General features: G+C 49.8%; 2 protein-coding genes across 2 annotated transcripts; one reads left to right on the top strand and one right to left on the bottom strand.

Annotated features, from left to right (window-relative positions):
* Positions 1-541: 541 nt before the first annotated feature.
* On the bottom strand, positions 542-1,700 carry LOC131211259 (trypsin 3A1-like). The gene is made up of 3 exons (XM_058204668.1): positions 1,173-1,700; positions 1,008-1,114; positions 542-936 (listed from the first exon to the last, which is right to left on the bottom strand). The coding sequence occupies exons 1-3, from the start codon at positions 1,668-1,670 to the stop codon at positions 744-746; spliced, it is 798 nt and encodes a 265-aa protein (XP_058060651.1). The 5' UTR covers positions 1,671-1,700; the 3' UTR covers positions 542-743.
* A 5,848-nt stretch (positions 1,701-7,548) lies between these two features.
* LOC131215257 (mucin-2-like) lies at positions 7,549-27,200 on the top strand. Its single transcript, XM_058209644.1, has 11 exons — positions 7,549-7,560; positions 16,863-18,773; positions 19,058-19,150; positions 21,844-23,345; positions 23,466-24,285; positions 24,668-24,850; positions 24,912-25,532; positions 25,607-25,813; positions 25,878-26,813; positions 26,879-27,016; positions 27,102-27,200. Exons 1-11 carry the CDS (start codon positions 7,549-7,551, stop codon positions 27,198-27,200), a joined length of 6,522 nt encoding a protein of 2,173 aa, XP_058065627.1.
* Positions 27,201-27,609: the final 409 nt, after the last annotated feature.

The raw sequence follows: 27,609 nt of genomic DNA, 5'->3' as shown, positions 1-27,609 counted from the left end.
AGTTGTTTTGGAGATTTAACGGTAAACGACAACTCAAATAATGACTTCAGACTTTCGGGAGACTGGTACCTTTCGACGCATCGAAATTGCCGCTTAACGCACTGGTTGCTCATATAATTATACCTTCAGCCGGGGCGCGGGAGCTTTATGCAAACGGGGTTTGTTTGTGTGCTTTGGAGGAAACATGTCGAAGTCAATGTTATGTCACAAACGAACGTAGCGGTTTTCGGTTAGTTCGCGATCATCGTAACGATATTTTAAATGCACAGACGGGAGTCGAGTGTCCCCGAATAAAATCTGTCTGGTGATTGTCTTATTTAAAATTACCCCAAGAATAAGTCTTCTAATAGGTTGAAGCAGAAAAGGCTTCGTCCGTTTGGTCCGATTGGTAGACAATTCCACGTGGTTTACAACATTTTGGTCGAAGCTGAATGCGTCCTCCACAAATGTAGATTCAGGTCGAGTCAATATACTAGGGCCTGTCGTTTTATTTGAAAGCTTAATACTGAGCGCAGCAGTAGAGATATCGAAGGCCAGGGCTTAATATTGCATTTCTGGTTTGGAAAAGCACCTACTAAATGAAATGTACATATGTGGGCATTTTGATATGCACATTACGCAACTAAACTTTTGTTTGTTGGTTTGTAGAGGAATCCCCATAACCGTCTTCCACAGAGCAAACTATTGGTTCTTTCCTTCACCAGCATATTTATTAAGCAACTGATATTCCTTGAACTGCTATTTTACACTCCTGTAATGTTTGTAATAAAGCTGCGGATAGTCGGGTAACCAATACGTGCGAAAACATCGGGTAGTTCTCCCAAACACTTCAGGGATCCCCACGATACTATTCCAACTTGCTTGCCATCAATTACCAAAGGACCGCCACTATCGGCGCTACATGGGGCACGTCCTAACTCACCGGCACACAGCATACTACAAAAAAAATCAAAAATGCTCATTTTAATAAAAATTGCTCCACTTCTGCCGTTGGGCGAAAAACGTACTCTGGGTAAATATTCGCATTTTCCTGCCACAACGACAGTTTACAAGCTATGGTCGAAATGATAGGAATCTCGACACTTTGGAGAATATTTGTGGTAACCAAATTTTCCTACAAAAGAAAACAAAATAAAATTTAATGAACTCGTTGCAGTAACGCACATTCTCACCGTTAATCCCCAGCCGCTAAGAACTGCCCTAGTTCCTGGTTTGTGGAATGCACCAGTAGAATCTAGTGGAATCGGAGCTACGTTACGTCCGATCATGGCTGAAGTGGTGTGCAGCACAGACACATCATTCCGTATCGTTTGTTCCTCGTAATTTGGATGGTTTACAATTTGATCCACGTCGAACGTCACACCGCCTTGCGTGTTGTCTGATGTTCCTCCTAGAAGGCGCACGGCACCCGGAGGTGGTATCGGCCAGGTGCAGTGGGCAGCAGATAGTGCCCATCGTGTGGCAATGATCGACGATCCGCAAAAGTGTCTTCCATCCCGCATTAGCGAAAGCTGGTACGGGTAGTTAACAATGTTCGCATTAGTTCCACCGACGATTCTGCGTACTCCTTTGGATTCTGGCTTGCGCCGATCGAACAGGAAGCCAGGTTTGTCTGCAGACCCTGCCGAGAGTGCCACGAACACCAGAGCTAACACTGTGCACACTTTCATCTTTACGCCTTCGAGTGGAGAACGCAACTTGGGTTTTGCCTTTATAGTGCCAGCTCGGTCCGCGCTGCCGATGGCTGTGGTTTGAAATAAAAAATACAATATTTTACTCAGTGTACTTAAAAAGCAATAATTTTTTATTGTTTCGTGTTCCTAAATTGGTTCTGAGCACTTCGAAATGAACTTTCGTTGGTGGCACATGCAGTTAGTACTTTCCGCTAAATATGAGATAATTAACTTGGACGCGGTGGACAATAGGTTATCTCTTGACCAACTGAAACGATCGGACGGCCTAGGCATATCGACTGTGGCTATCGGCAGGCGAATTTCAAAACTATGCAGTAGGCAAAAGAATACATTTTTTATGTTCAACTCTTCTGTCTACCCTACCTAATATACAAATTATATAAAGTATGATACAACTGAATGCTACGTTTTCTTGCAAGAAGCAAAAGTGATATTCTTCCAATTTGTTTGTTTTATTTTCTTCGTTCAACGTATTATTCGCATTACAAAACTTTCCCGAAAAATGGGAAATACCACATATAAACTTAATCCCTGAAAAGACCGCTAGTCCGTTTTAATAAAAAAAGACACTTCCATTGCATTAGAATTAGCACAGCCACCGATTGGCGGATTGGCAGACTCACCCCCGTCAGACGTTGTTGGAAGGAAAATAATTGCATTTTGGAAACTCAAGTGGCTCATTAATTTCTTCCAACAAATTAGCGATTGCCGTCGACGCCCGGTGAAGCTAAAAATTACGGTAATTGATTGACGCGAAGCGGAGGAGCAGGACCAGAACAAATCTACTACCGTCAACGATTTCTTTACTTAGGCAGCGGATCCTTAAGCAACGAAAAAGCATATAAAAAAACGTACAACGCTTCAGCCTGAGAAGCCAAACGGACAAACAATCCGAATGGTGGCATTGATTCCCGATCGATTCCGCGGGGAGACTTTGATTGGCTAACGAGGTGCTCTGTTAGCCGGCCCACTAATATTGCATTCCAAATGAACAACTGCCGACTTATGCTGCCGACAGCGGGTCCCTTGGGAGCAAAAACAAAAAAACGGAAGGACAACATCGATTTGCAGGCCCAGGAATTTTACATTTCCATTCTCCCGGCTGGCGCATTCGGTTTTTGTCACTTTCGTTTTCTGCTACCAACTAGGAACGGCTGGAACGGTTCACCCTAATGCGCTGTCTCGGGTCGGGCAGATTGGATTCCGTTGAATTAATTAAACTGAACTAATTTATGTTTGGCTTTAATTACGCTTCTGCTATCTCAGCGCCATTGATTTCCATTGCACGGGATACATGTACCGCGCGTGTGTCAACTGAAAGGATAATGCAGACGGAATTTGCATTGAGTTTGAAACAGAGGCCGCCGGATAAGGGATGATCCTTATTAGGTAGGTGATTTAATCATGCTCGTGATTACGGCTTAATTGGGCTTCTTATCGTGGTTAAGCTTTGAAGTTGGCCGCTCAGCGTTGACAGTGTTTCGGAAGCGTTGTGGAAACTTGATAAACACGATCTGCCGCATGTGTTCGGTGTCACACTAATCAGTTTGTGCAAATTATTGTGCCCCGGGGTGTTTCATTAACTGAATCGTACAATTAATTTCTCCGACGTGTCTACGTGTATTTGTCATTTACAAAAATGTTACTTGTTATTAAAGAAAGAAAGGATTTTTTCTTATTGTTTACTAATTTTAAATCGAGTACAAATGTCCAATCAATATAGAGAGTCCATATATTGATTTTCTCATAATAATCGATATACCAGTTGAAATTCCCATTTCCTTATTCCAACAGTTCATGCACGTCTTACCTGATCCCTTTCAATTCTGCCAAGGACAATGGTGTGCCAAGTAACATCTCAGCGCTATGAAGCAAAACGAGTCCTGGCCCCATACTCATACTCCTGTTCTGGAACCAATTCATTGTACACGTTCTTGTGAAACTTGTTTCAAACTGGAATCTTTGAATCTCCGTCCGATCGCCAACGGATGCCCATCTCGAGCGAAGGGTTTACAGGAACCAGAAGTAGAGATTTTCTTCCAGTTTCTTTCTCATTATTAGTAAGAAGAAGTCTGGACGATGGTATGTGACGGACGTAAAACGGCAGAAAGCCTTGCAGCTATTGAGCTAGGCAGGTCCAATGATGTATTTGGTTGAAGATATAAGGAACCTGTTTTTTACTATAATTTTGGATAGATTTTACAAAAATCGTAGGAAATTAATTTCAATGTGTCTCCATCCATTCAAAAGTAAATCCAGACGTCACAGATACGAAGGCGAAAGGTCTCGTTCACTCCATTTCATGCACAATTGAATCAATGAGGGAAAATATAGTTGTCACAAAGCATGTTAACCCAAACAACGGCGCAATCGGTGCGGGAACTCCCATCGAGCCGCTATCGACAGCATCGCCGTGGAAAATCCGCGGCTTTCCAAATTAAATGCTCGAATCCGTCCGTGAAACGGCGAATTGCGCGATCGCTCGTGTGACAGCGAAACGGAACCGAAGCGTGGAAATGGCCTGACTAATAGAAATGTATTTAATTCGGCACAGTGCGGCGCGGAATTAGTGGGAGTTTGTAGGAAAATTTCACAACCCGTTTGAAGGCTGTCAGTTACCGTGCGCTAGAATTCACTTTCGACAAAATGTTGGGCCGTGCTTTCAATAGAAAACCGAATTTACTAGAAGGGCAGCAGACAAGCGAGTGCCTTTTAGGAGTTGTGAAGCTCAACAACTCAACGTAATTGATTACTGTTTTGTTAATAAAACAACGGTATCGTCTGCGTGTTGGGGGCCAAAATTGGGCAATGAATGGGCGGCGCATGTCGCATGAGGACTATGCGACCAAAAAGAAACATCTCAACGAAAGTACCGCCAATTAGCCAGTCCACTAAGAGGGCACCATGCGGAGAGAGATACTTTATCCAGGCTGGTCACAACGCTTTTTGGCTACGTTTCCAGGTGGCGACCGGGAAACTTATGGTTGGATTTTGCAACCGAACTGGCAGCGGCCACCTTTCGCCGGCGGCGGCTGGTTGGGTAATCAACGAAAAGTGCATTCTCCGCTTCAGTTAGCATACGAAAAAATTACGTATCATCGCGAAGCCCAATTCGTGACGCCCAATCGGTTAGCCCCAAACGCCTCTGGAGGGTTTGATTGGGTTGAGCCTCCGGTTCCCTGGTGTTATTGATGGTGATTATCGATCGATTATAGTGTTTTAGAGCCGAAACACACCTCGGGCTGCAACAGAGGGATAACCAGTGGCGTGGCGCTAAGACCTTGACATTTCTGGCCCGGAAGTGTAGCAATGCCACCGTGTCGGCGAAATTCGCTAGCCACACATCGGTCAGCTTCACTTCACGCAAGCAAGCCGGTTACACAAGGTAGAGTCCCATTCGAAAGTGAAAGGATCCCTGCCGGGAGGTTAATCAGCTTCCCCGAAGCGACCGGGGCATCCTGGGGCCGCCACTGCCGGGCGCTCTTATTGAGACGATTAATCAAGGTATCAAGGTATATTGTTGACCGTGTTGACGATGGCGCAGGCACGGCAAAAAGTCTGGGCTCTTGATATAGTGATCGTGCCGGGACCACTTGAGCCCGACACCCGACAGAAGCTGATTTCGAGTGCAAATGCACACCACTCTTGAGACCGAGTGTTTCAGCCTGCGCTTTTCTGATACCGATCTGTCAGGCGTCGAGCGCAGAGTGATGCTCACCACCAGCCAAGGCTTTTCGGGTAAACCGCGTTAAGCCGCGTTTGGAGACGAAGCAGATCCCCGCAATTAGGTAGCGCTCGAGCGTGGAGAGGCCCTATGGCCCGACACCGGCGATAGGGATGCTAATCATGCATGTTAAGTGAATTACATAAATTAGAGAGGTCTCTCGAGTTGCGAAACTAGAGGGCACTGGCGGTGCATTATGATTCGCGGTGCATCAGAAACGGTTTTGTTACTTAGTAGTGCCCTCAACGATCCACTGCTACAACCGGGTTTATAACCAGTCTTCAACGGGCCGTTTCCGTGACCGTATGATTACGTTGGATAAGTGAAGGGCAGATCGGATCACTCGTGGAGTCGCATGCTCTTGTTTTAAATATCTTCCTGGTCCCACACACATGTCTCACGCGTTCTGACAGGCGAGTTGGCGAATCCTTCTGACCATTACCTTGGCGGTGATGCTGTATTAAATGTGAACTCGTTGAAACTCGTTTCAAAAATAGAATGCCAAGGCCACAGGAATCTGGTCCGAGTGCCAAAGGCTGCATTTATAGGAACGAGACTCTTTTTTTTTCGCCATCAGCAAACGCATGCCATTTTGTAGCCCGGGTTTGTGGGGCGGATGCTGTTGGCATTTGAATTTAGGACAGAGGATCTGATAAACGTTACACGCAACCGGTGACCCCACTGACTAAGCCGGTTTTTGATCACCTATATTTCACGGGATCGATTTTTGGGACTTTTTGCACACGAAGACCTTTTGCAAAGGCTAGCAGCAGCGAGGCTATAAAAATGCTATAATAATCGCCAAACCCGATAATGGTAGATTAGGGGGTTCATGTAGTAAATCAAATGCCGCAAGCGACCTGTTCACATTTCGCCAGCTGATTGCCCCGGCGCATGTAAGAAATGTCGGCAACATTTGAGTGACTTTAATGAACGATCGTATTGACATTTGGTCTTATGATATATAGCCAAGGGCACGGACACGACACGGACGAAGGTGCATCATGCGCAGACTTCCTCATAGGCTTTCCTCGACGTAGCAACGCTTAACGGCGGGCCGCTAGTGGTCGTGTGGGAGAGACTAATGTCCCTGCCGTTTTTCTCCGGCGGTGCAAACCCATTGCAAGATTAAATGCGCCGCCCTATGCTAACCGTAAACTTACCTCACGTGGCGCGTTCGAGCAACCAGGAGGATTGCGACATTGCGGAGGTCTTCTGCATCGGGTTTATGGTTTTAGGGAGTAGCGCAAAAACACGTGGAAAACACCGCATTCGCGATGGGACTCCAGGATGGGATGGGACCGGAAACCGCTTCCAGAATCCGAGTTTTTGGTGCAGTGATTTTTCATGCCACCGGCGAAGATAACCTCAAATTTGGAGGGTAACGCCACTTCCTGGGCAGTGCACACTAACACCAGCCGCGAGCGGCTGGTGCGCCGGGTGTAATGAGGATTTATTTACTAATTTATAATTTGAGATAATCCGCCCTGCCGTCAGTTGTATGTGTGTAGCGCAAAGTTGCAGAAACCCGGTAACGCAACATTTGCCGCGGCTGGCGCGCGAATCGCTTCGAAGTATTAGCCCAAAGTGGCGGTGGCCGCAGCCTGTTTTATTATTTATCTTTTCCGTGCACCAATTAGGAGTAAACTGGGCAGCAAAAACCCCCCCCGGCCGCACATGTGTGTGAGTGGGTCTGTGGCAACCAACACCGTCATCGGTCAGAGAGATGTGGGCCACTTTTCGTCATCGCGTTCCGTTCGCGTTACGTACACGTGGCCCGGCGCTCGCAAAAGTCATTCGCGTAAAAGTAAAAAACAGGGCCAAACGGAGTGCGAAAATTAATGGACGGAAATAAAACTAAATAAAAGTGGACCACAGCCTGGACAGCTACACGCGGCTAGGGCTGCCCTTCCGTCGGCCCCAGGAGGAAGTTTCTTTGCGCTGCACGCACGCAGCACCCAGCGTCATCGCTGTCACTGGAGTTAGTCCGGGAGTTTTTTCCCTTTGCAAAACTCCAACTTGCGTAACTGCGTCTTGAACTGATAAACTGGTTTACTCGCTGTCGGATCGGTTCGTGTCTAAACGGTCGTCGGTCGCAGCAGTAAAAACGAGATCAGACCACCGGAGACCATGGGAGAGCCGGTACTGTAGGTCGCGCCTAGGTCGGTCCTGGTCGCCACAGGTCCTGGTTTCGGTGGTGGCGATCGCAACAGAAAAATATCCCGGGGGTTCCCAGGCCCCTGACTGGTGGTCAGTTGGTAGAACAAATACAAAAAGAAAGTCAAGCCGAAACAATAACACAGAAAAAAAAACCCACAGCACAGCGCACCCTGCAACTCTGCCGGAGATTGCAGCGTGGTGGTTGCGCCAAAAAAAAAAAGGAACACCCAAAGGCCCAAAAAAAGAGGAACTGGAGCATGGGCCTGCGGGTTCAAAATTGCAACACTACAGTCACGCGCGCAACACTCGCGGTAATGTTGGTGGGTTCACGTGGGATTTTCTGTAAATTCCTTCACGTGGCGTTTTGGGCCATTTTATGTAGAGGGGTTCCAGTTGAAGTTCGGGCCTATTGGGGTCTTTAAACTGTTTAAATCGTGTCGCAGAAGAGGAGTGTAAAACAGCAAACTTTGAGCAGTGAATTGGTCAAGCCACACGCTGTACACACAGGACACGGGACTGGTTCGGCTTCGGGTGTTCCCGGGGTGCCAGGGTCCCGAGAAAATGTCAGTAATAATAAACATGATCCGGTTTAACGAACGCCGCGTAGCCGCAGTGTTTGGTCTTATTTTTCGCTCATTCGGTCCATTGTGTTGCTCCGGTGCTGAACCGGTGTTGCCGCAGTTATGTTTCTCCGCTCCGGGATTTTTCCCGAAAACTCCGGTGGCATTGGTTTTTTGTTTCTCCCGGGGTTGAAGCCCCCGAACTTGTCACGCTTTTCCACGCACAAGCGACAATGTACGGGATTATGTGTTATGTTGGTCGTTGGGCTTTGTTTTATTTCTGTAGGTCGTGCGTCTAGGCCTCCCCCCGTATCTTTCCCATTGGGCACGGAGACACCACGGACGGACTCTGCAGCAGAACGGCGGCGACGTTCACTTTCGGTCTCGTTGCGCTATGTTGTTGCGCCGGTGGTCGGTGCGATGCGTTGCGGAACCAGTTCCGATCAAACGCGATCGGTTATGCACATGCGGTTCGCTTCATTACCCACAGTGCCACTTTCATTTTCATCTTGCCGCAGTCTCGGGCACAGTCGACGCGGCCGAAGCAGGTTTAGTTTTATTTAGTTTACTTTGAGCCACCGTACGAGCCAGTCCAGGCAGACGCTTTGGACCATTCGAAACCGGGCAGCTTGACGCGTTGCTTGGTTAAAAGTGCATATTAAAGCTTGAAAGTAATGGAACGTGGAAGTGGAGTTCGATTTTAAGTTTACGATAATCAGATATGATTGATGAACGAAACAGACAGTTTTAGGGAGGCATTGTCAGAAGAATTTGAGAGTATAATAGTTTTCAATATTCATAGGTTTATTGTATTGCGTTACGCAGTTTTAGAAATTCAGCAACATTTCCTGGATCCTTTTTCCTTTTTCATTAGTTTCTCATTTTTTTACTATTTATGGAAACATTTCCTTTTTTGGTCTCTTGGATTTAGATTCTCAAAATGGTTTTAGGTCTTTTCTGTTTTGTATCTTTTTATACTTTTTGTATTGACCTACTTATCATATTAAAACTTTTTTAAGTCTTTATTTACAATTTTAATGTTTTCCACAATTGCATTTAAGTTTACTTTGTGTGCCAGTGTGATTGTCTTTAAGCTTTTTTAACATTTTCACTGTAGCCTGAAGAACCAGAAAAGTATTCATTTTAAAGACTGCTGAATATTGGATTTCTATAAAAATCGATTTATCCAATGTCTACGCTCTTTTTTCTAGCTTCTCGTTTGCTTCACTTTCCAAACCTTCTCATTGGAAAGCACTCAACTCGTCACTGAACGGGTCTGAACCACAAAATGTAAGACACATTTCGCATCGTTAGCACACAAACCGTCGGAGTTACAATCAAAACTTAGCTAACCCTTTTCAAGGTAAATTAATTTACCCATTTGTTAGTCGTGACTGTTGCTACCTTTTCCACTTTCTTTCTTTCCGCCCCAAAAAAAGTAATCAATTATTCATGTTATCCGGCGATGGTCCGCGTCGGGGTTTTTTGGCAATCTCCGACTCTCGACGTCATTCCTGCGTTTGGTCGGCCCTGCTCCCGTGTATTGGTACGTCCGTCGAGGGGCATCCCACTGTTTGACCGTGAGTAAGAAGCAGCCCCAGATGATGATGTGGTATTGTCCGGACACGCCATCCAGTGGTGGCCAACCACCGACCGTTGAGATGTGCGATGTCCAAACAATTCTTCTCCGTTGATTATCTCCATTCGGAAGTCGGCCGGCAGGGCCGTCGTTTGTTTTTTTTACTGCCTCTTCTTTTCAACCAACGAGGCTCAAGATATTTGGGACTTTCTTCTTTTACACAATGGCCGCGGCACGGCTGAGGTAACTCCGGCCACTCCAGTTGACTGACTAATCGACTCTTGCGAAGAGTGATCGCTCGTAGCCATTTTCGCGCCACACTTCCGGAGTCCGCGGAGATGACGATCGGTAGCCTTAGTGCGGCCGGCCAGAAAATCCCAATTTCTCAGCGAACCTCAGTGTTTTACCTCCCCACGGGAAGCCGAGCAGTCGATTTCCCTGTCGACGCCCTTACGCAACGCTCAACGCCCTAATGAAAAGTTACAAATTTGGCCAGCCCTAGGCCGGCGTGGAAAACGCGCCACCAGCGACTCGGGGAAGGTTCACGTGGTTGGTAACACACCGGAATATCAAAACACCTCTTTTGGGAAAACAACCAGAGCACCTTCCGGGGAGCTGGATAGAGCACCCCAGCGAATTACACTGACCATGGTTACTAGCCGGGCCGGGCTCAAGTGTGGCCACTTTCGTCATAGCGCGTTGCGATTTGTCCGCTGGGCCGCTTATTTCCTTCAGTCCGTCACGGAATTCCGTGAGCTATCCAGACAGCCGGCTGGGGCTCACATCAAACGGTCGGCGGTGGATCCGGCGAGAGACAACATAATGTTTACGTTTCCGTAGCATAGCCCTGCATGTCACGCGTGTAATTAGCACGACGCGGGCGCGCCCTTGTAATTGTGTGCTTCGTGAACCACTCTCGACGGGACGGGTTTTTTGTGTGTGTTGGGACAAACAGTGGCGTAGGGATCCTAGTTAGGGTTTCAGTGGGACCTTTGAGATGGTCCTCCAAAATTAACCATTCCCAACACTTGCCGGTAACAAGATATAAAAAGCTCTCCTAATTAGCACCCTCCGTGTTTACAGACATGCTGGCCAAACGGGGATTCCCAGCAGGATCTGTTAAGGAAGGTGCCAATTTTCACGTGGCAAAGTACAACGAAAAGCGGATCCTCAATATGTAGAGTTTCTAGCGTTGTATATTTTTTTAAAGATAGAATGTAGTATTCAGTTCAAATTGTACTTATCAACATATCCAATGCCAAACGGCAATTCATCATCATCACTCACTTACTCTTCTCTTCTCTTTAAACTTATTTACTTACTTACTCACTCACTCACTCACTTACTTACTTACATACTCATTATTTCTATAATTAATTACAGTATTCTCTATAAATTTTTTTTATTAACAACAACAGTTATTGCAAATGCATCATGAGCAACATACTAGAGGTCAAAGTTCACTTTCTTCTTCTTTGATGACGTACAGAGTTGTATGTAATAAACGAGCCGCAGTGATTTTATGCCGTATATTGTGAATCATAATTCATATTTACTTGACCTAACATTAAATCACGTACAAAACGTTGTCACTTTACATATCGACTTTGGAAATCACTCAAAGCGGTACACTGCCAGGGTGTAAACGGTTGATGTAGTAAGATCGGCTTGTTGAATGCCCGCATGATTAACCTGTGCCAGCTTCGTGGCTTCGAAAAGTTCCTTCGTTAGCGCCGATCCTATGCAAAAGGCTCGGCTTAGAAATAGAGTGGCGGGCCTTTAGGAACTCCATCGACCGGTAACGGGGCTGGTAGCACTTTCTAGCGGTCCCGGCACCCGGCATTAACGGGGCAGCCTCCTGTGTCAGTGTGACGAGGGCGAAGCAATCGAGAATTAATGGTTACGCTGGTACGCCACCACGTACACCTTCGCGTGATCTCGCGTTTCGAACGGTACCCGGTATCTACCGCGGCGTAAAACTTGTTCGAAAAATTGTTCCAAAAGCGAAGAAAATTGCAGTATTATTACCGGCCACGTGTAGAGCGTATGATTACCGAGAAGCTGAGGCAGACCGTGCTGGTGCGGGCAAATGGCTGGCAGCAGGTGTTTTGCGATCGTTTGAACGATCGGTAGAAAGATTTCACCGAAAGTTACTGGTTTTACAAAAAAGCCCGGAAACAGATTGGAATCGCAATGAAGTAGAAAGTGCAGATTAATATCATTGAGATACGTACGTTTGAGGTACCAGTAGTTGTGCGAAAGACGTGCAAAACCTGAGATGACTTCATATTCCTAATCCTACTGTTGGTCGAATACTGTGGGCCATCAAAATGAAGAGCACGTCAAACAAGAGGGCGGTAATTAATTATCGTTATACTCTTCACAAACTCATCAACAAAAACATGGGCCCAAAAACCGTTTAATAATCCCGTTGGCGGTAACGAATCAAGGTCAGCAGTTATGTAACGAGCATTGGCGGCAGCAGCAGGCCGCCACTACACTAGAAGCCCCCGATGAGGCCCTCGATGTTGTGGGCGCACCCTGGCAAAAAAAATCGGAGCCAAATATAACACGTCGATGTGTAATGAGCATTTAATCTGAGCCCATCAAACACCTATGAAATGAAGCATTAACACGGCATGTGATGGGTAACGGCTGGGCTCGAGAGCTGGACTATTTTTCACGTGTTCCAAAACGCTCCACCGTACGGCCCTGGAAGGTTGATGCTGGAATGTTGTCGATTTACATTTAACGCGTGGAACAGTGATTTTTGATTTAATGTTGAGGTAGTAATTTATGAGCCAGTACCGTTACGTGCTTTTTTAGACAGTTTGGAAGGCGCGTATGTTGCCTGTCTAGTATTCGAATTATTGTAGAAATTGGTAGAAAAATATATTATTAATATCATTATGATTAGAATTGAAGATATAAATATCATAACTATTCAATCAATATTCTGAAAAAAGTGTCAAACCTGTCTAAAAGAAACGATAGCCGAAACAAGAATGATAGAAGCAATGGATTATGAATCTGACATATACGTGTTGCAGTTCAACACAGTTAAAGTGTAAATTCAAACAGTAAAACACTGATTAGATGGGAGATTACTGCATTAACATTAGGATAATATAGGTCCAGTAATTTTTAAAAAGGCTTTTTGAAATCTATAATATGCTCATGGAGGTTCTTCAAGTATAGAACTGGGGTTGTAACAGCCCTAGCTACTCCATCTCTATTTCGGACATGAGGTTGATGTGAAAATGAATATTACATGAAGATATTACAACTCCGTTTGTTTGATGTTTGAATTTGTTTCTGATTAATGGTATTATGTTCCGAACAACTTCAGTCAATAATCCATGGAACAAGCGTGGTTTTTAAAATATTTTAAATTTTGTTTTATTTATCGACCTATTAGAACGTCCTTTTGAACACTAAACATCGAAAACTATTGAATGCATATTTCAAACCAACATCCCCGAAACCAAACATCGTTGCAAAATTCAAGGATTTAATTGTTTATTTATTTGGAGTTCATAACTGAGATAATGTTTAATTCCTCTACTTAATACTTTTCTCTAATTAACAACACTACACCATACTAAAAAAAGTGAACTTTTTGAAATTCAAAATAGCTTTTCAGAATCACCCCTTTTCAGGCCATGTAGTTGTTCGGCAGGCAACAAGAAACAAGAAAAATCTGGCCCTCTCAAGATGTGTGGTCTAATTTTGATTTAAAAACCACAAACACAGGACCACAGCACAGTTCGTTGCGTACATTGTTTCGGTGCGCACACCCGGCACCCGGTCGGTCTTCCTGTGCGAGATTTAATTGTGAAACCACAAAACACACGATACAAAGTGTGGCCGAGTGGCCCCGCAGGCGCAGATTCGCCCGGTGCTGCACCATATCCGTGCCAATCCGTGCAGAACGGTGGCGATGGTGCACAGCAGCAACAGCAACATGCTGCCACTGCACGGGGCCGATGGGCAGCCTCGACACGATGCGTCATTTGATTGCAGTTGCTGTAAATTTCAATAATGGGCTACCGGGAACACCGGCCGGGTATTAGCCGGCACCTGATGGGCGCTTTGGCGAAAGACGGCTAAACGGCTCTTAAGGGGTCCGGGATCCGTTGGGTGAGCCAACCAAACACATATCGTCCTCCGCGTCGCCCGGGACCACAGAGTGTGGAAATAACCCGGGACCACTAATGAGTGCGAAAGTATGATTGTTTTTACGGAAAGTTCCCTTCGGTGTGGAGAGGACCTTCGGAGCTCGAGTTCCTCGATCGGACGTCGCACGGAGCAGCCATGTTTTCGTGACCGACAGCAAGGCCGAGAGCAAGTAACACACCGCTGGGTATTTGGACCATTCTAAAAAGACCATCCTTACGGAGTCGACCACCCAGGCTATCGTCGCAATTGTCCTTGGCGTAGGCAGCACGGAGATGATGCTTTCGAATTAGCATTTTGATACGGATGACCATCACCAGACCGAGCACAGTGCGATCAGGAAGCGCTGTGAAACACGTTCACTTTTACTTGCACTTGAGAAAGATGAGACCGGGAATCGGTCTTTGGGGTGCTCTGCGGACCGGCAAAACGGGTGGCTCCGGTTGGAGAATCGCACCGGCGGCACTCGGGGTAGCCAAGTGAAATTGAAATTAAACCATCGAAACCTGAGGCGCACCACATGGTCTTGGTGGCCGTGCGGTGTGGCCCTTGCAGAGGGCCGGAACCGGAAGGACAGGTATCGTTGCTGTAGCTCGTGAGGTTTCTGCGTTTTGTATCTGGTGGTCGTGCTATGAAATTACAGATAGAGTTGGCCAAATGCTGGACTCTGGAATGGAATGGAATGAAATGCTGGAAGTGGCCAGAAATACGATGCCGGTCCTTCGGCATTCTTTGGCGAGCAGTTTGGCCGTTAACTCAATTCGAGACCGTTATGCAAGCCGTTTTAATGTAGATGAAAGTGAAGTTCAAAAAGAATGTTCGATTTAGCTCGAGTATTGTTTATCGTTTTCCAAAAATATTTCAACGAGAGCGATTTTATACTGAATAACTACTTGAATACCTTATCTAGCGAAATTCCAAATACTGGACACATTGTGCATAGGTTCTTCGATCTTTTCGCTCACAAAGTGACTGAAGAAGGACTTTGAAAAGCTCTCGCAATATGCCTGTCAACCAATCCTAAACTAGCTCTCAGCCAACCAGATATTTTATTAAATAAAGGCCGTTGAAATCATCAATACTTGGAGTTCCGAAAAATGGAAGAGAACAGACCAATCATAATCATTTCAAGGTGAAACGGAAGTAATGTAGCTGAAGAGAACTTGTACTGTACCTTACGTACTCGATATGATGATAGTTTCCATTGTGGAAAAAAGGAAATGCAAACTCTTCTATTGAGCATCCGTTCCGTTGGGCAAATCGTATCATTCTGAGCCGAGATGTCAAAATATGCTTGCCAGCTCCTTTTCCAACCGAACGGCCATCGGCGTTCATGTTTACAGATCCATTTCGAACAAGATTAGGTTCGATTTGCAACATTCGTTATTCATAACTACGGCTTGCTCCAATTTGCATGTCCTTTAGCACACCGTTCCCGGGCGGGACGAGTGGCTCAAACACCGCCACCGTTCATACACGGTTAGTTGCTTCGCGGCGCGAAACGGATTATGCGCCGTGTGTGCCGTGTGTGCGGTAATCCCGCAGCTCCGCTAGTTCCGGTGTTCAGGTGCTGCGTGGAGAAAGTGGCCAGACTTATGGCCGTCGGTTGGAGTGAATGTGACACGCGCCCGAACCGGGGTGCCCGCATACACGGCCAGAAGAATGCACCGGTGGCGGGCTGCAGTGCGAGTGCAGTCAATGCTCAGACAGCGGGTCGTTTGCACCGTTCGGTCCCCTTCGGTGCGAATGTTGCTTTTTTATTATGTTGATGCGGTTTGCGTTTTCCGTGGCGGGCACCGATGCAAAACCGATTGCATAGGGGGAGGGCCCCGCATACTGGACGTGTTTGTGGCAAACGTCAGCGAACTTTAAGGTGAACATTCCTAGCACGATGCATACGATACGAACGATAGGGCAAACTTACCCACAAACCGACCGGGATTTCGTTACATTCGAGCGCTGAAAAGGGAAAAATTGCGTTGCAGCTATGTTAAAGAAGGAGGTTAAAGACAACAACTTGCCTGCCGAATTCGGCAGCGTTTTTGGTTTAAAAATGTTTAATCTCATTTTTTGAATTATTTTAAATACATTCAAAAATTTCAAGCATTGTTTCAAAAGGATCACTTCTTCCTCTAATAGATCAAGTAAGAGACAAAAGTTTTATTTTAAGGAATAAGAGAAACAAACAACAAACAAGAACATCTTTGCTTGATTTGGTTTTTGTTTTGTAAATTTCTGTTTTATTTGTTTTAAACAGTAAAAGTTTTACTTTTATATTACTTATTTTTTATTTTTTATTTCCATTCCTTTATTATTGTCTTCATTTTATGCACGTTTAGGAGCGTTTAGTAAATTGAGTCACTATCAGCTTCTTTCTGGTCTGCTTTCAATCAATCTCAATATTCTTTCAATTTCCCATAAAATTGTTCCATTTCTTATTTCGTTTCTCCTTTATTTTTATTCTGTTTTTTTTTAAGTTTCTTTAAATTTCCTCTATCGTCGGATGGCAATTACCATACGTGGCAAAACCTTTTTGTTTTTGTATATTTTGATGTTTTCATTTCCTTGTTAAGCCCCCGTTTATGAGGATCCCTACGATAGGACTAAGTACCACTTCCTCTGTCAAAGCGGTTGAAATGAGGGAATCATCCTGATCGATAAACGTTTCCAACTTTTGACCAAACCCTCAGCACATTCATTGCCTTCCAATCAAAATTTCTAAATTCATTTAAAACACTATATGCTTACTATTCTATTTACCGTTTGTGGAAACGTATTACCGGACGCCGACGTTCAGTTATATTTACAAATAACAGAACTAAAATACTTTCATCTCTTCAAAGTCAGGCTCTCCCGTACACTGTCAAGTTATACTAAGTACCTTCTCTCGATTATTTTCTAAGGACAACAATGGAGGGCGACCATTTGATACACCTTCTTCTTTTCCGTTTCTCTTTCTCTCCGTGCAGCCCCAACGGGGGACGGTTCGGTTTTCGTCCCGGCCACAGTTTAGCGATGCGTTGAGTTCATCCGAGCTGCCGGCAGCGGCAGCCTCCGAGGCCACTGTTCGCAATGATCGATTGGTCCGACGTCGCACTACGACTCCCCCGGACCTTGCGGCGGCACCCAGCCCAACCCGCCAAACTCCGTCGCGCGCCGTAAGACAACGGACGACGACGGCGGCCGGCGGCCGAAGGAACTTCGATAGCTCCGGCGAAGAGGACGACGACGGGGGGCAGCGCCATCCGCCATTTGTTTTCAGTCCACGCTCGACACAGCAAACGGCCAGCAGTTCCTCTCCGTCGCAGCGCTCGGAAGTGGTGGTCCGGAATTCGTTTGCAAGGCGCGACGATAAGGACACTCGCAGTGGCGCGAAGGTGACGCCGGCTGAAAATAGTAATGGTCCCCCGAACCGGCGTCGTTCGAAGCAGCGGAGTTTCCGTGAGGAAGCCACGGCGACCACCGTTGCCACGGTCAACACCCCATTCGGTAGTCGTGCCGGCAGAAAGTACAATCGATTAACGACCGAGGCGACCAAACTATCGAACGAAGTGCTAGACGATGCCGGGGCACGTGCCTCGGTGGAGACGGTACGCTCGAAGCCAGTCCTCCCGCGAGCATCCATAAAGCGCGTTCCGAAGCAGCGCGATGAGGGGAGTGCCTCGTCGGAGGAAAACTATCCGGAACCGTTCAAGAAGCTACTTAAAGCGAAACTCAACGACGAAAAACTGCGCACCGTGTACGCCAGGAACCTGGACGGAGGTGTGACGGAGAAACCGGCCCGTGGGGCTTTGGCGCGGACCGGCAGCACCGCCCCGCCGAAGGCAGAACCCACCGACAGGAGCTGGAGAAGTTCTTCCGCAGAAGTAACGCCCAGAAGTGCGGAGCGATTTAGCGGCGAGACTCCGCGGCAAGAGGGCCGCCCTGTGGACGGCCTGAAGAGCACACGATACTCGTCCTCCGAGTACACGGGCACTCGGATAAGCAAAGAACAGTCCTCCTCTTCGGAAGCACTTTTACAGAGTGGCCGCTCAGAGAGCACCGAGTACGATCCGTCCGGCGAGCGCCATTCGTCGTCGCGTCAACTGAGGACCCGCGGTCGGTTCACCGAGACCAAACATCAGTCCGAGGTGAAGACCAAGAGTTTTGTGAGGGTTTCACAGGAGCAGCCAGCGAAAGATCTACGATCCTCGAGAGAAAAACCCGACCGGACCTCGGGTGAGGCCGAGCGGCTACAGCCAAGACAGCCATCTCGAGGGCGCGGGGTGCAGGTTCTGAGTACGACGACTGCTGGACCTACCACCACCGCCAAGCTGATCACTCCACGCCCGGTTCGGACGTACACCCGGCGCCAGAACACGCTCAGCTACCTGACCTCGACGACGACGGAACCGACCACGACCACGAGGAAACCTTTCTCACCGGCTCCCCGCAACAGCAGCAGCACCACCACTCGGACCGAAGTGGACACGGCAGCGTCCCAGGAGTTCATCCAGCAAACTACACCGGTTCCGAGCGAGTCAAGAGCGGCCCCGCGAGTGAAGGTCGACACGACCATGCGCAGGACGACCACGGAGCCACCGTCCGGAAGCCACCGGGACGAGGGTCCGCGGAAGATATCGCTCCTGTACACCGATCCCTTGCAGTACCTGCGGAAAGCCACGCAAAGTCCTCCCATCGTCCCATCGACCACATCCAAGCCGCCGGGTGGCTCGGAGAATTTGAAGGTCCAGACTCCAGTGACTCTGTTGAAGCAACCGTTCCGAACGCAGGCGAGAAAGGCGTCAGCTGGCCGATCGAGCAGTGTGGCTGGACCAACCCTCAAAACGACTCCGACCGTGGTCCCGATACGGGCGAACAAAATCGCCTCAAATAATGTGGTAAGTTTTCGTTGGGAAGGCTATTAAGTGGCATCGTTCCGATTGTGGGCGCTCGATTGCGAAAAGTTCCCGGAATGACCAGCCGAATTTCGATTAAGCGGCGCTCTAGCCACCGACTATCTGTGAACGTACCAATCGGGTGATTGGCGGACACTTTACTCTGGTCTATCTGGGAGTGTGGCGCTCATGCCTTTTTTCCATAAATTGTAACACTTGCGAACTTAATCTGACCAGGGCGGACTTCATCATAATTTCTTTTTTTTCCCCCACTGTTCTACTTCAAGCTGAAACGTCCGCTAACGTTCTCATCGAACCGTGGCAGCAAGAAGTCTGCCGTGTACACACCGACCATTCCCTCGTTCACTACACCGTCCCCGGTAAGTACGGCCAGTACGGCGGTGCTCGTAATCCAGACCCCCGATCCGATCGAGCTGGCTCGTTCATTTGGCACACGCTGGCAGTGAACCGAGCTCCCGAGAATCCCGAGTCCCCGTATATCCCGATCCCCAGAGGTCCCAGAGAGTTATGAGCGGATCGCAATCGAACGCACACACCATCTCGCTCCAGTTGCAATGGATAGTCAAACAACGGGTGGGACAATGTAGAATGTCCGCATCCGTATATTAAAGGGGAGACGCTAGTCATCACGGACGTCCCCAATCTGTGGCGGATCTGATGCACCATAATCCACCAGAAATTTGCACCTATTTCGGCTTGGAAAGTCTGTATCTATATCTAGAGGTGGTCGCAGGTGTTCGAAGTGGTGTGTGGATTCTTGGGGTCTCTATAGGTTCCTATTTGTACCACGACAGATTTGCGAGTTAGAACTCGGACAGTGCTAACAATTCACCGTAGGTCGGATCCCCACGCACCGGTCTGGCACCGAAACCCTAAACTGTACTCTTTCTTGTCCCTCTCTATAAACTCTGCTCATGTGTATTTGTTTTGCCTATCGCCGGGGTGCCTATCGCTTCCGTGAAGGTACACCGGCACTACCGGGAACCTCCGTGGCTGGCGGCGCAAAAAGACGAGCCATCAAACAGTGATGAGTTATTTGCGGCTTTACGTCCGCCGGGGTTACTGTCGCGCTACGCAAACGATGGCCCCGAAACGGCTGGTCTACCACCGACTGGGACCCGGCTTGCTGGAGTGGCGGCCGAGAACGCGTCCACAACGTTCACCGGGGATTGGCGTGCGGTTGCTCCGGTCTCGTCGCTGGAGACCGGCTCTGTTCCAGCTCGGCACGGTTTCACGGTACAGATTTTAACAGGAGTAAACGCTGCCAGCACCCGACACCGTTCCGGTACGACAACTCCCAGCCCAGCGCGCGACTGGTGGGACCGTGTGGAATTGGGACCACCGGCAGATGGCGCTACGGTGCCGATGCAATCTGCTCCAGATACCGTTCCGACAACGACGACGGCGGCGAGTCAGCTGCTGCACCGGTCCAAACGCAAGCGATGCCGCCAGCAGCGACGAGCTAGGTTTACGAAAGTTCACAACCAAACGGTTCGCCGGTGGACTTCTTTAAAGTGCTGCGCTTCAATCTCGGTCACCGCTGGGGCTGCCGATGATAATGAGAACATTTTCGAAATTGATGCCCATTATCCACTAACCTGATTTGATGGGGATATGCAACAGCCACCAGCCTCAGCCTGAGCACCGATACGCTAGCCACACACTGTTCAGTTCACTTCCTAGGCGTCGTCGGGAGGCACCCGGGATTCGTGAAGCAATGCATGGTGTGGTGTTGGCACATCCTTCTCCGAAGTGTTCCAAAACCGGTGGCAAGTGCAACTTTATCGTGTGCGCGACTCGCATAACTGCCATACGCTCACTGCGATTATGTTCACTTATTTTCAAATATTTATGTCCCGAGAGGAGCCGGTCTTGCCACCATTTAGGCTCATAAAATTATCACCCTTTTTTCGCAACTCTAACAATGGTTCAACAGGTCCAACTCACTAGCTTAACCTCTCGATAATGGACTGCAATGGTGTTGGGATGAATGTGTGTAAACTAAACCAGCGATCGTGATGTGCTAAAAGACTAAACTTCATTCGTCACCCAAAGTCACCCACCTCTCGTCACACTCGACACCCTCTCTGACACTAACTTTGAGCCGTGCAACCAATACTTCATGACAGCAGACAGCGCTAGGTTCGCTAGCTTTTTCATATACCGTTCCGTTCTCTGTTTCTTCACGTTCTCTTTCAGCAGATTAGTCCCCTAAGATTCATCCAGATTTTTGTGCGAAATCTTTGGTACAATCTAAAGCACGCCATTTTGTATCACGTCTCATCGGTATCGGCCAACTACTCGCTCTATAAACCCAGCTACTAGAATAAAGTCCATCCATAAAAGCATTCAAGCAGTTCGCGCGTTTTGTAGTCCAATTAGCACGCACTAACTAACGGTGGCGTTAGAGGAAGCCTTAGCTGTGTTCTAATACCGTAAACAATGTCTGTACTAAAACAATGGGGTGTGTACTAAATGCAGGATGGTTTGTGGAGAACTGAAACCATTTCGGTCAGGTAAGGCGTAATCGAATGACGAATGACAAAAAGGTAAGCGCAAACAGTAAGTAGTAGTTCTTCGTTTGGTGTGTGGTGTGAACTTGATTTGAGCCGTAATTAGTGATAAGTTCCTTGACCGGACGACCCCGTCACCAACCGCTGTTTGACTATCTATCCCGCTGGACCCAATGTTCTCCACCAGTTGTGGGAAGTGCATCCGGGCGGTAGAGCCGACAGATGACAGATTTGAGTGAAAATCCACTCCGCGATCGACGATGCTTACCACATTCCCCCACATCCAGCTCTAATCCGGGTGTACTTCAAAACCGCATGCAACGAGCGGCGTTCCTCCTGCGGGAGACCCTCTACACTAAGCATATTAACAAGCGTCACCCACGATTCCTATTTGTACAGTCCCCTTTCCCCGCTCCACCGACTGATCTGCCTTCTGTGAGCTTCTGACAGCTACAGGTCCTCTGAACCACACTCCACGCAAAACCCGTGCGGATTTACGTTTGATACTCACTTCTAAAACCGTAACCCGTTAATTGCAGGTAAAGGTTACACCTGATGGCAATAGTTTGCCAAAGCCTCCAGCTAACTCCAGCACAAAACTGCCAAGCCGCCTCGCAAGTCTATCTTCCCTCTCCTCTACCGCTGCACTAGCTAACGAACTCGGTCCCGACGGCGATGGTATCGGAGACCCGGAGCAGTCGGAGGACGATTACCGGGAGAACGAGGTGGAGCTGGATGAGGTGCAGGCGGCGACCAAGGTGGCAATCGCCAAGGAGACCCAGATAGATCCCGTCTCGTCCGGGCTGACCCAGAGCCGCATCGAGGTGGAGCCGCCGAACCATCGGGATCAGGTCGCATCCGGTGGTGCGGTGACCGTCTCGATCTTCAGCGCCCTCTCCGAGATCCTTTCGCAGCCAACCGAAAGTTTACAATTTTTGTCCTCCAGCACCGATGCACCCTCTTCGTCTTCAACTACAACGAGCACCTCTACCACTACCACCACCACCACCACCACCACCACAACCACCACTACGACTACTACACCGCCTCCTCCACCAGAAATTTTTAGTAGCAAGTCCAACGACAAGGTACTGGAATCACTGGCCGCCACGGCCGACGCCTCACCCTCCGACGTACCGCCCGTGAGCGTGGGCGATATGTCTGTAAATACTCGCTATCTGGAGCCCGCTGGTAACCCGATTGTAAATAAACCCGATCTAACCACCTCAACAACCACCGCAAGCACCCCGATCGCGGAGGGGATACCGACGACCGCGAGGCTGACCGAGGCCCCGGCCGACGGTCAGTCGACGGTTTCGGATGAAATTCTCTCAACACCGGCCACTTCCCCGTCCGACCGTCAGCACGGTGATCTTGACAACGAGATTGAGAACCGCATCCCGACGGCGGACGCGGACGATGATGTTGGGGAACCCGCCCGACTCGGCAGTACCGTCACCGGGGGCCACTTTCTTTCCACTGCCTCGCCGGGCGAGTCACTCGCAGGTCAACGTGAAGAGCAAGATCCTGATGACGTTCCTTTGTTCACCACACAGAGCCCCGGAGTGCCGGTGGAGTCGACGGCGACGGTGACCTCGGGAACGACACCGACACTACCACACACTACTACGACTGAAGCACAGGACGAATCGGAAAACGCTATCACAATTACTGCTACTGCTACTACTACTGCTACTACCGCTTCTACTGATATCCGTGCGGTGACGAGCGTGCTTGCTGGTGACGTGACCACCAATAACTCGGTCGAGTCGGCGACGGAGCGTGTCTCCGTAGTCACTGCTTCCAACTCTGATGCGCTACTAATCGCCGGTTCAGCTTCAACCACATTCATTCCGCCAGACACCACCATTTCGCATTCCACCCAAGAACCCCACGTCACCGCCCATGTCCATCCCACCTTCCATCCAACCGATCACCCAGCAAGTCCGGAGGAGGAGTCTGCCCAATCGGTGACTGCCTCAGGAACCACCGCCGACGTAGAGATCAGTTCAACACCCGCAGCCGCTTACACTAATCATCGGTACAACTCGGACGCCAACGATCCACGCCCTTCCCTGACCGCCAGTCCGCCAACTGTCACGACCGTTCCCAACAGAACACCACCACCCGACACCACCACCACCACCACGATCACCACCACGATCACCACCACGATCACCACGAACGCTTCCATCACTGATTCGGATCAGACGACCTCCACCGCGTACGTTACGTCAGCACCAATGACCGTAAGTAGGACAGAGCACCCATATTCAAGCGTTTCCGATGACACCACTCGCCCGCCGGCTCAGGTCGGGTCCGCCGAATCTCCCGAACCTACCAACGACGAGTACCGTCCGAGATTCAAAGTGCGCATACCGATCCTGCCCGCTGGCTTCGGCCACCACGGTTCCACCGAGGGTCCCTCCCGGCTCCCGGTCCCAGCTACTTCTTTCACCCCGTCCGTGCCGGTGACTCTGCCTAGCACCACCACCATTGGCACCACCACCACCACCACAGATTCCCCCACGGCAAGTACGGCGAGAGCCCGATCGCGCGGGCTCGTCGTCTACGGCATCCTGCCGAACAATACCGTGGTGAGGCGCGTGATCGGCGGCGAGGATGAGGAGCGGGCGGCCCAGTCGACGACGGAAAGTGGGCGCATCGTGTACGGCATCTTCCCGAACGGTACCGTGGTGAAGCGCTACCCGAACGGGACGATCGTGCCGGAGCGGACCGGGAAGCGGACCAGCGCGGTCGAAGTCACTAACATTGATCCGCGCGAGCTCCAGAATCCGAACAGTGCCCTGTACCGCACGACGGACGCACCGCCGCTTGTCTTGAGCACCACTACTACCACCACCACCACCACCAGCGCTTCCACTACCAGCACGTCGCCGTCCGCCATTCTGTACAGTTCACAGGCCACTGTTCTGCCACCTCCTAGTACCACTCTCACTACCACAATGCATCAACCTACGGTACTTGAACATCCCTACTCATTCCGCAGCTCATCCCCGCGCTGTAGGCCGCCAAGCCCTCCAGTCTATCTAGAGTCTATCCTGCATCTCTGGCCTCTGGCCTAGCACGTAGATACGCTTCTTCCGTTCGGCCTGCCCACGGTCTCCAAAGTGGGTCTGCATGTCGTCCAAATTGAACGCCTGTTTAGGGCCTTGGGTTCTCTCCGCTAGCCACTACTACTGCTGCTGCTGCTGTGTGTTTCTGTGTAGATAGAATTCTTCCCTCCGTTTGCCTGTCTGCTTTTGCACGTAGAATGTAGAAATCAACTGCTTCCAATTCCATTCGGTTAGGACCTTCCCCCATAGGGTGGCCTTGCTTAACCGTGTGCTTTACAACTCACAGGGTACCACGACTATTATTGAAATATTGCGCAAGTACAACGAGGAGAATCAGTTGGACGCGAAGGTGAAGTCGGACAACGTGTTTAGCTTGGCGGCGGCCAAACAGAAATCGTCCCGTAATCTGAACGAGGACGGAACGACGACGGCCAGGAGCCGACCACCAACAGTAATCGGGAGCGCTACGGTAAGAAGGTTGCCCTCTGAGAAAGCAATGCCGGTATATGGTAAGACTTTCTGCCTTTCAGACCGAGAAACCTCGCGATGAGGTTCGCGTGGCACGTCCTAACGCACCCGATTTGGTATACCGCTGGAAACCGCCAGCGCCACCGAGTACGACGGAAGGTGGAGAACGGTTGGATGCAGTGTCTTCGACGACGGAGCCCAGGTACACGACACTGGCAGCAACCCCGAGTGTATCGGAGAATACCGTTCCGGACATGACGGGCGTTGGCAAAGGAGCGAATGGTTTCGTTGGACTAGAGCTGGACAGTGGAGAAGTGTCCTTCGATGCACCGCTGAACCCAGATGTTTCGGTCGAAAATGATGTCAATCAGCAATCGAGCAGTCCGGTAGTGGATAAGGGATCGATCAAGAAAGAGGTACCACAGCTGTCCCTGCCGCCAAGTGCTACCGTGTCCTCTACAATGGTGCCTGTGTTGACTACAACTACTCGCAAACCCATCGTCACAAGCCGGCCGACGGCAGCTTCCACTACAACACCACGGCCAACTACAACAACCACGGCACGGACTACTACCAGCCGAACTACTACCACACGCAAACCCTCTACTAAGCCCCCCTATTCATCGACCACACAAAGAACGCGTACCACGACCTACTCGGATCAGGAAGATTTGGCGTTTCTGGTAAGTAGAACGGCTGACGATGGAACCCTCGAACGTTGGACTAACCGTGACTTGGGCTGGCGTGCCGATTCCAGCGACAGTTGGCCCGATTCTTGAACGTTGGACAAACACCCTCCACACGGAAGACGACGAAGCGGCCAACTACAACTGCCAAGCCTACGACCACGACCACGAAAGCGACAACGACCACCAGTACCACCACCACACCGAAGCCGACCACGGTGCCCAGCCTGAGCACCGTTATCGTCGAGAAGGACGATCCTGCGTTCCTGAACGACGTGGTAAGTCGGCTTATCTGGACCCAAAATCTTAGCGATAATCTTTTCCCCTGACTTGACTTTCCAGCGGAAGTTTCCCGACTTTGCGACTCCAAACCCGCTGGTCGATACACCGCTGGCGAACCGAATTCTTCAGCTGGCTATCCAGCGTGACCCGAAAAGTATCGCCCGGCAGCCGCTCGCCACGGGCAATGCGTTTGCCACGTTCGATAAGGCACTGCCGTCGATCCCAGAGGTGAGGGAATCCTCGACGACGACGACGACGACGCTGTCACCGGCAGAGATTGAGAAGACGAAAAAGCAGCTCGACCGGGAGCTGCAGCAGTACAACAGTGACCTGAAGCTGCTCTCGAATCTGCTCGGGCGTCCCATCAGCGAGAAGGACATACCGAGCCTCACGAAGCAGCTGGGTGGCGGTGGCACCCGCCCACTGGTGGCCACCGTTCCGACGACGACCACATCGACGACGACCCGTCGACCGACTGCCACGCCCGATGGGGAGCTGCTGAAGAAGTTGCTCCTGACGCAGCAGCAACAACAGCACAACAGCAGCCCGGCGGTCATCGAAAAACCGGACTTTTACGGTAAAACCAACGAAGCCATCCTGGCGGCGGTGCTGAAGCAGCGCGGGATAGGCCCATCGAACACGAACGGCAACATCGAGGACATTCTGGCGCAGATCGCACCCGAAAGTGCACGGCCCGTCCCATCGTTGCCACCCATCATCATTACGACCCCGCGCCCGACACCGCGAAGGACGAGACCACCGCAGCCTCCGCCGTTGCGTTCGCAGAATCCCATCCTGGACGGGCTCGGGTGGTTGTGGCGTGAGTGGCAGGCAACGGCACCGCAACCGAATCGCCAACGGCAGGCGGCTAACGGTCCGGCCGGCGGTGGAACGTTCGGACTGAGCGGTGGAGTCGGTCTGGCTGGTGGTGCTGGCGGCGCAAGGACGGCATCGCTGGCGCAATCGTATCGCGACGAAGGACTCGATCCAGATGCGGTACTTCACGGTACAACCACCCAGCGCCCCCCAGGTACTAACGAGCCGAACTTTCCCCATTCCAGAAACCCATAAACCCCAGCGTTACGGAGGAGGCCCCATCGTTGTTCGGTGGATTTGGCATCAATCCCGGCGGGCAACTGTTGAATGCGGCCATCGGCGTGACGCGAGCCGTGTCTCAGTTCCTAGGCGTTGCGCTACAGGTACGTAGCCGGAAAGTTTCCGCCGCCACCCCGAAATGGCCTGCCCCATTTACATGTGCTTCCCTCCCCCCGTTTTCCCCGACAGGGTGCTGCCAAGTCGTTCACGTCCGCCTTCCGTCCACCGGCGGCCGGAGAAGAGCCGGCGGCCGATGAGCTGAGCTACTACCGGCTCAGCGGGAGATAATGGACACCGAGGGTGTGTGAACGGTGTAAATGATGTGTACACGGGACCCGGCAGCCCGGTGGCGTAATGTGCACCGCACTCAAATCTCTTCTACAAGGACCGTTGCTCAACGGAGGACACGGTACAAGGCAGACTAATTCAATTATCTGACTTTCTGCAGACGCAGGGAACTAAAACAGGTGTACAGAGAGTGGGATAGATAGTTTCTAGGATAACCCGCCCGGGTGGCAGGCAACACACGAAACGTGAACTTATTGATTGATAAGACTGTAACATGTGACACACTTGCGTATTGTATCTTCTATTTATTGGTAGTTTTGCCAGCTCGGGAAGGGTTCCGGACTCGGGAAGAAGTTTAAGTTTTTGGCTAGGCTTCGTCAGTGATAGTCAGAGAGCGCGCGTAGTGAAG

This window comes from Anopheles bellator, chromosome 1, assembly GCF_943735745.2.
Source record: "Anopheles bellator chromosome 1, idAnoBellAS_SP24_06.2, whole genome shotgun sequence".
Classification (NCBI taxonomy): Eukaryota; Metazoa; Arthropoda; class Insecta; order Diptera; family Culicidae; genus Anopheles; species Anopheles bellator.
This window is presented reverse-complemented; position numbering and strand designations above follow the sequence as displayed.

Excerpts from the sequence above, each read along its gene's own strand:
- LOC131211259 (XM_058204668.1), bottom strand. The coding sequence starts at position 1,670 with ATGAAAGTGTGCACAGTGTTAGCTCTGGTGTTCGTGGCACTCTCGGCA. Across the intron at positions 1,115-1,172 it reads TTAGCGGCTGGGGATTAACG|GAAAATTTGGTTACCACAAA; the intron begins GTGAGAATGTGC and ends TTTCTTTTGTAG. Across the intron at positions 937-1,007 it reads AATGCGAATATTTACCCAGA|TATGCTGTGTGCCGGTGAGT; the intron begins GTACGTTTTTCG and ends TTTTTTTTGTAG.
- LOC131215257 (XM_058209644.1), top strand. Across the intron at positions 18,774-19,057 it reads AAATCGCCTCAAATAATGTG|CTGAAACGTCCGCTAACGTT; the intron begins GTAAGTTTTCGT and ends TTCTACTTCAAG. Across the intron at positions 25,814-25,877 it reads CTGCGTTCCTGAACGACGTG|CGGAAGTTTCCCGACTTTGC; the intron begins GTAAGTCGGCTT and ends TTGACTTTCCAG.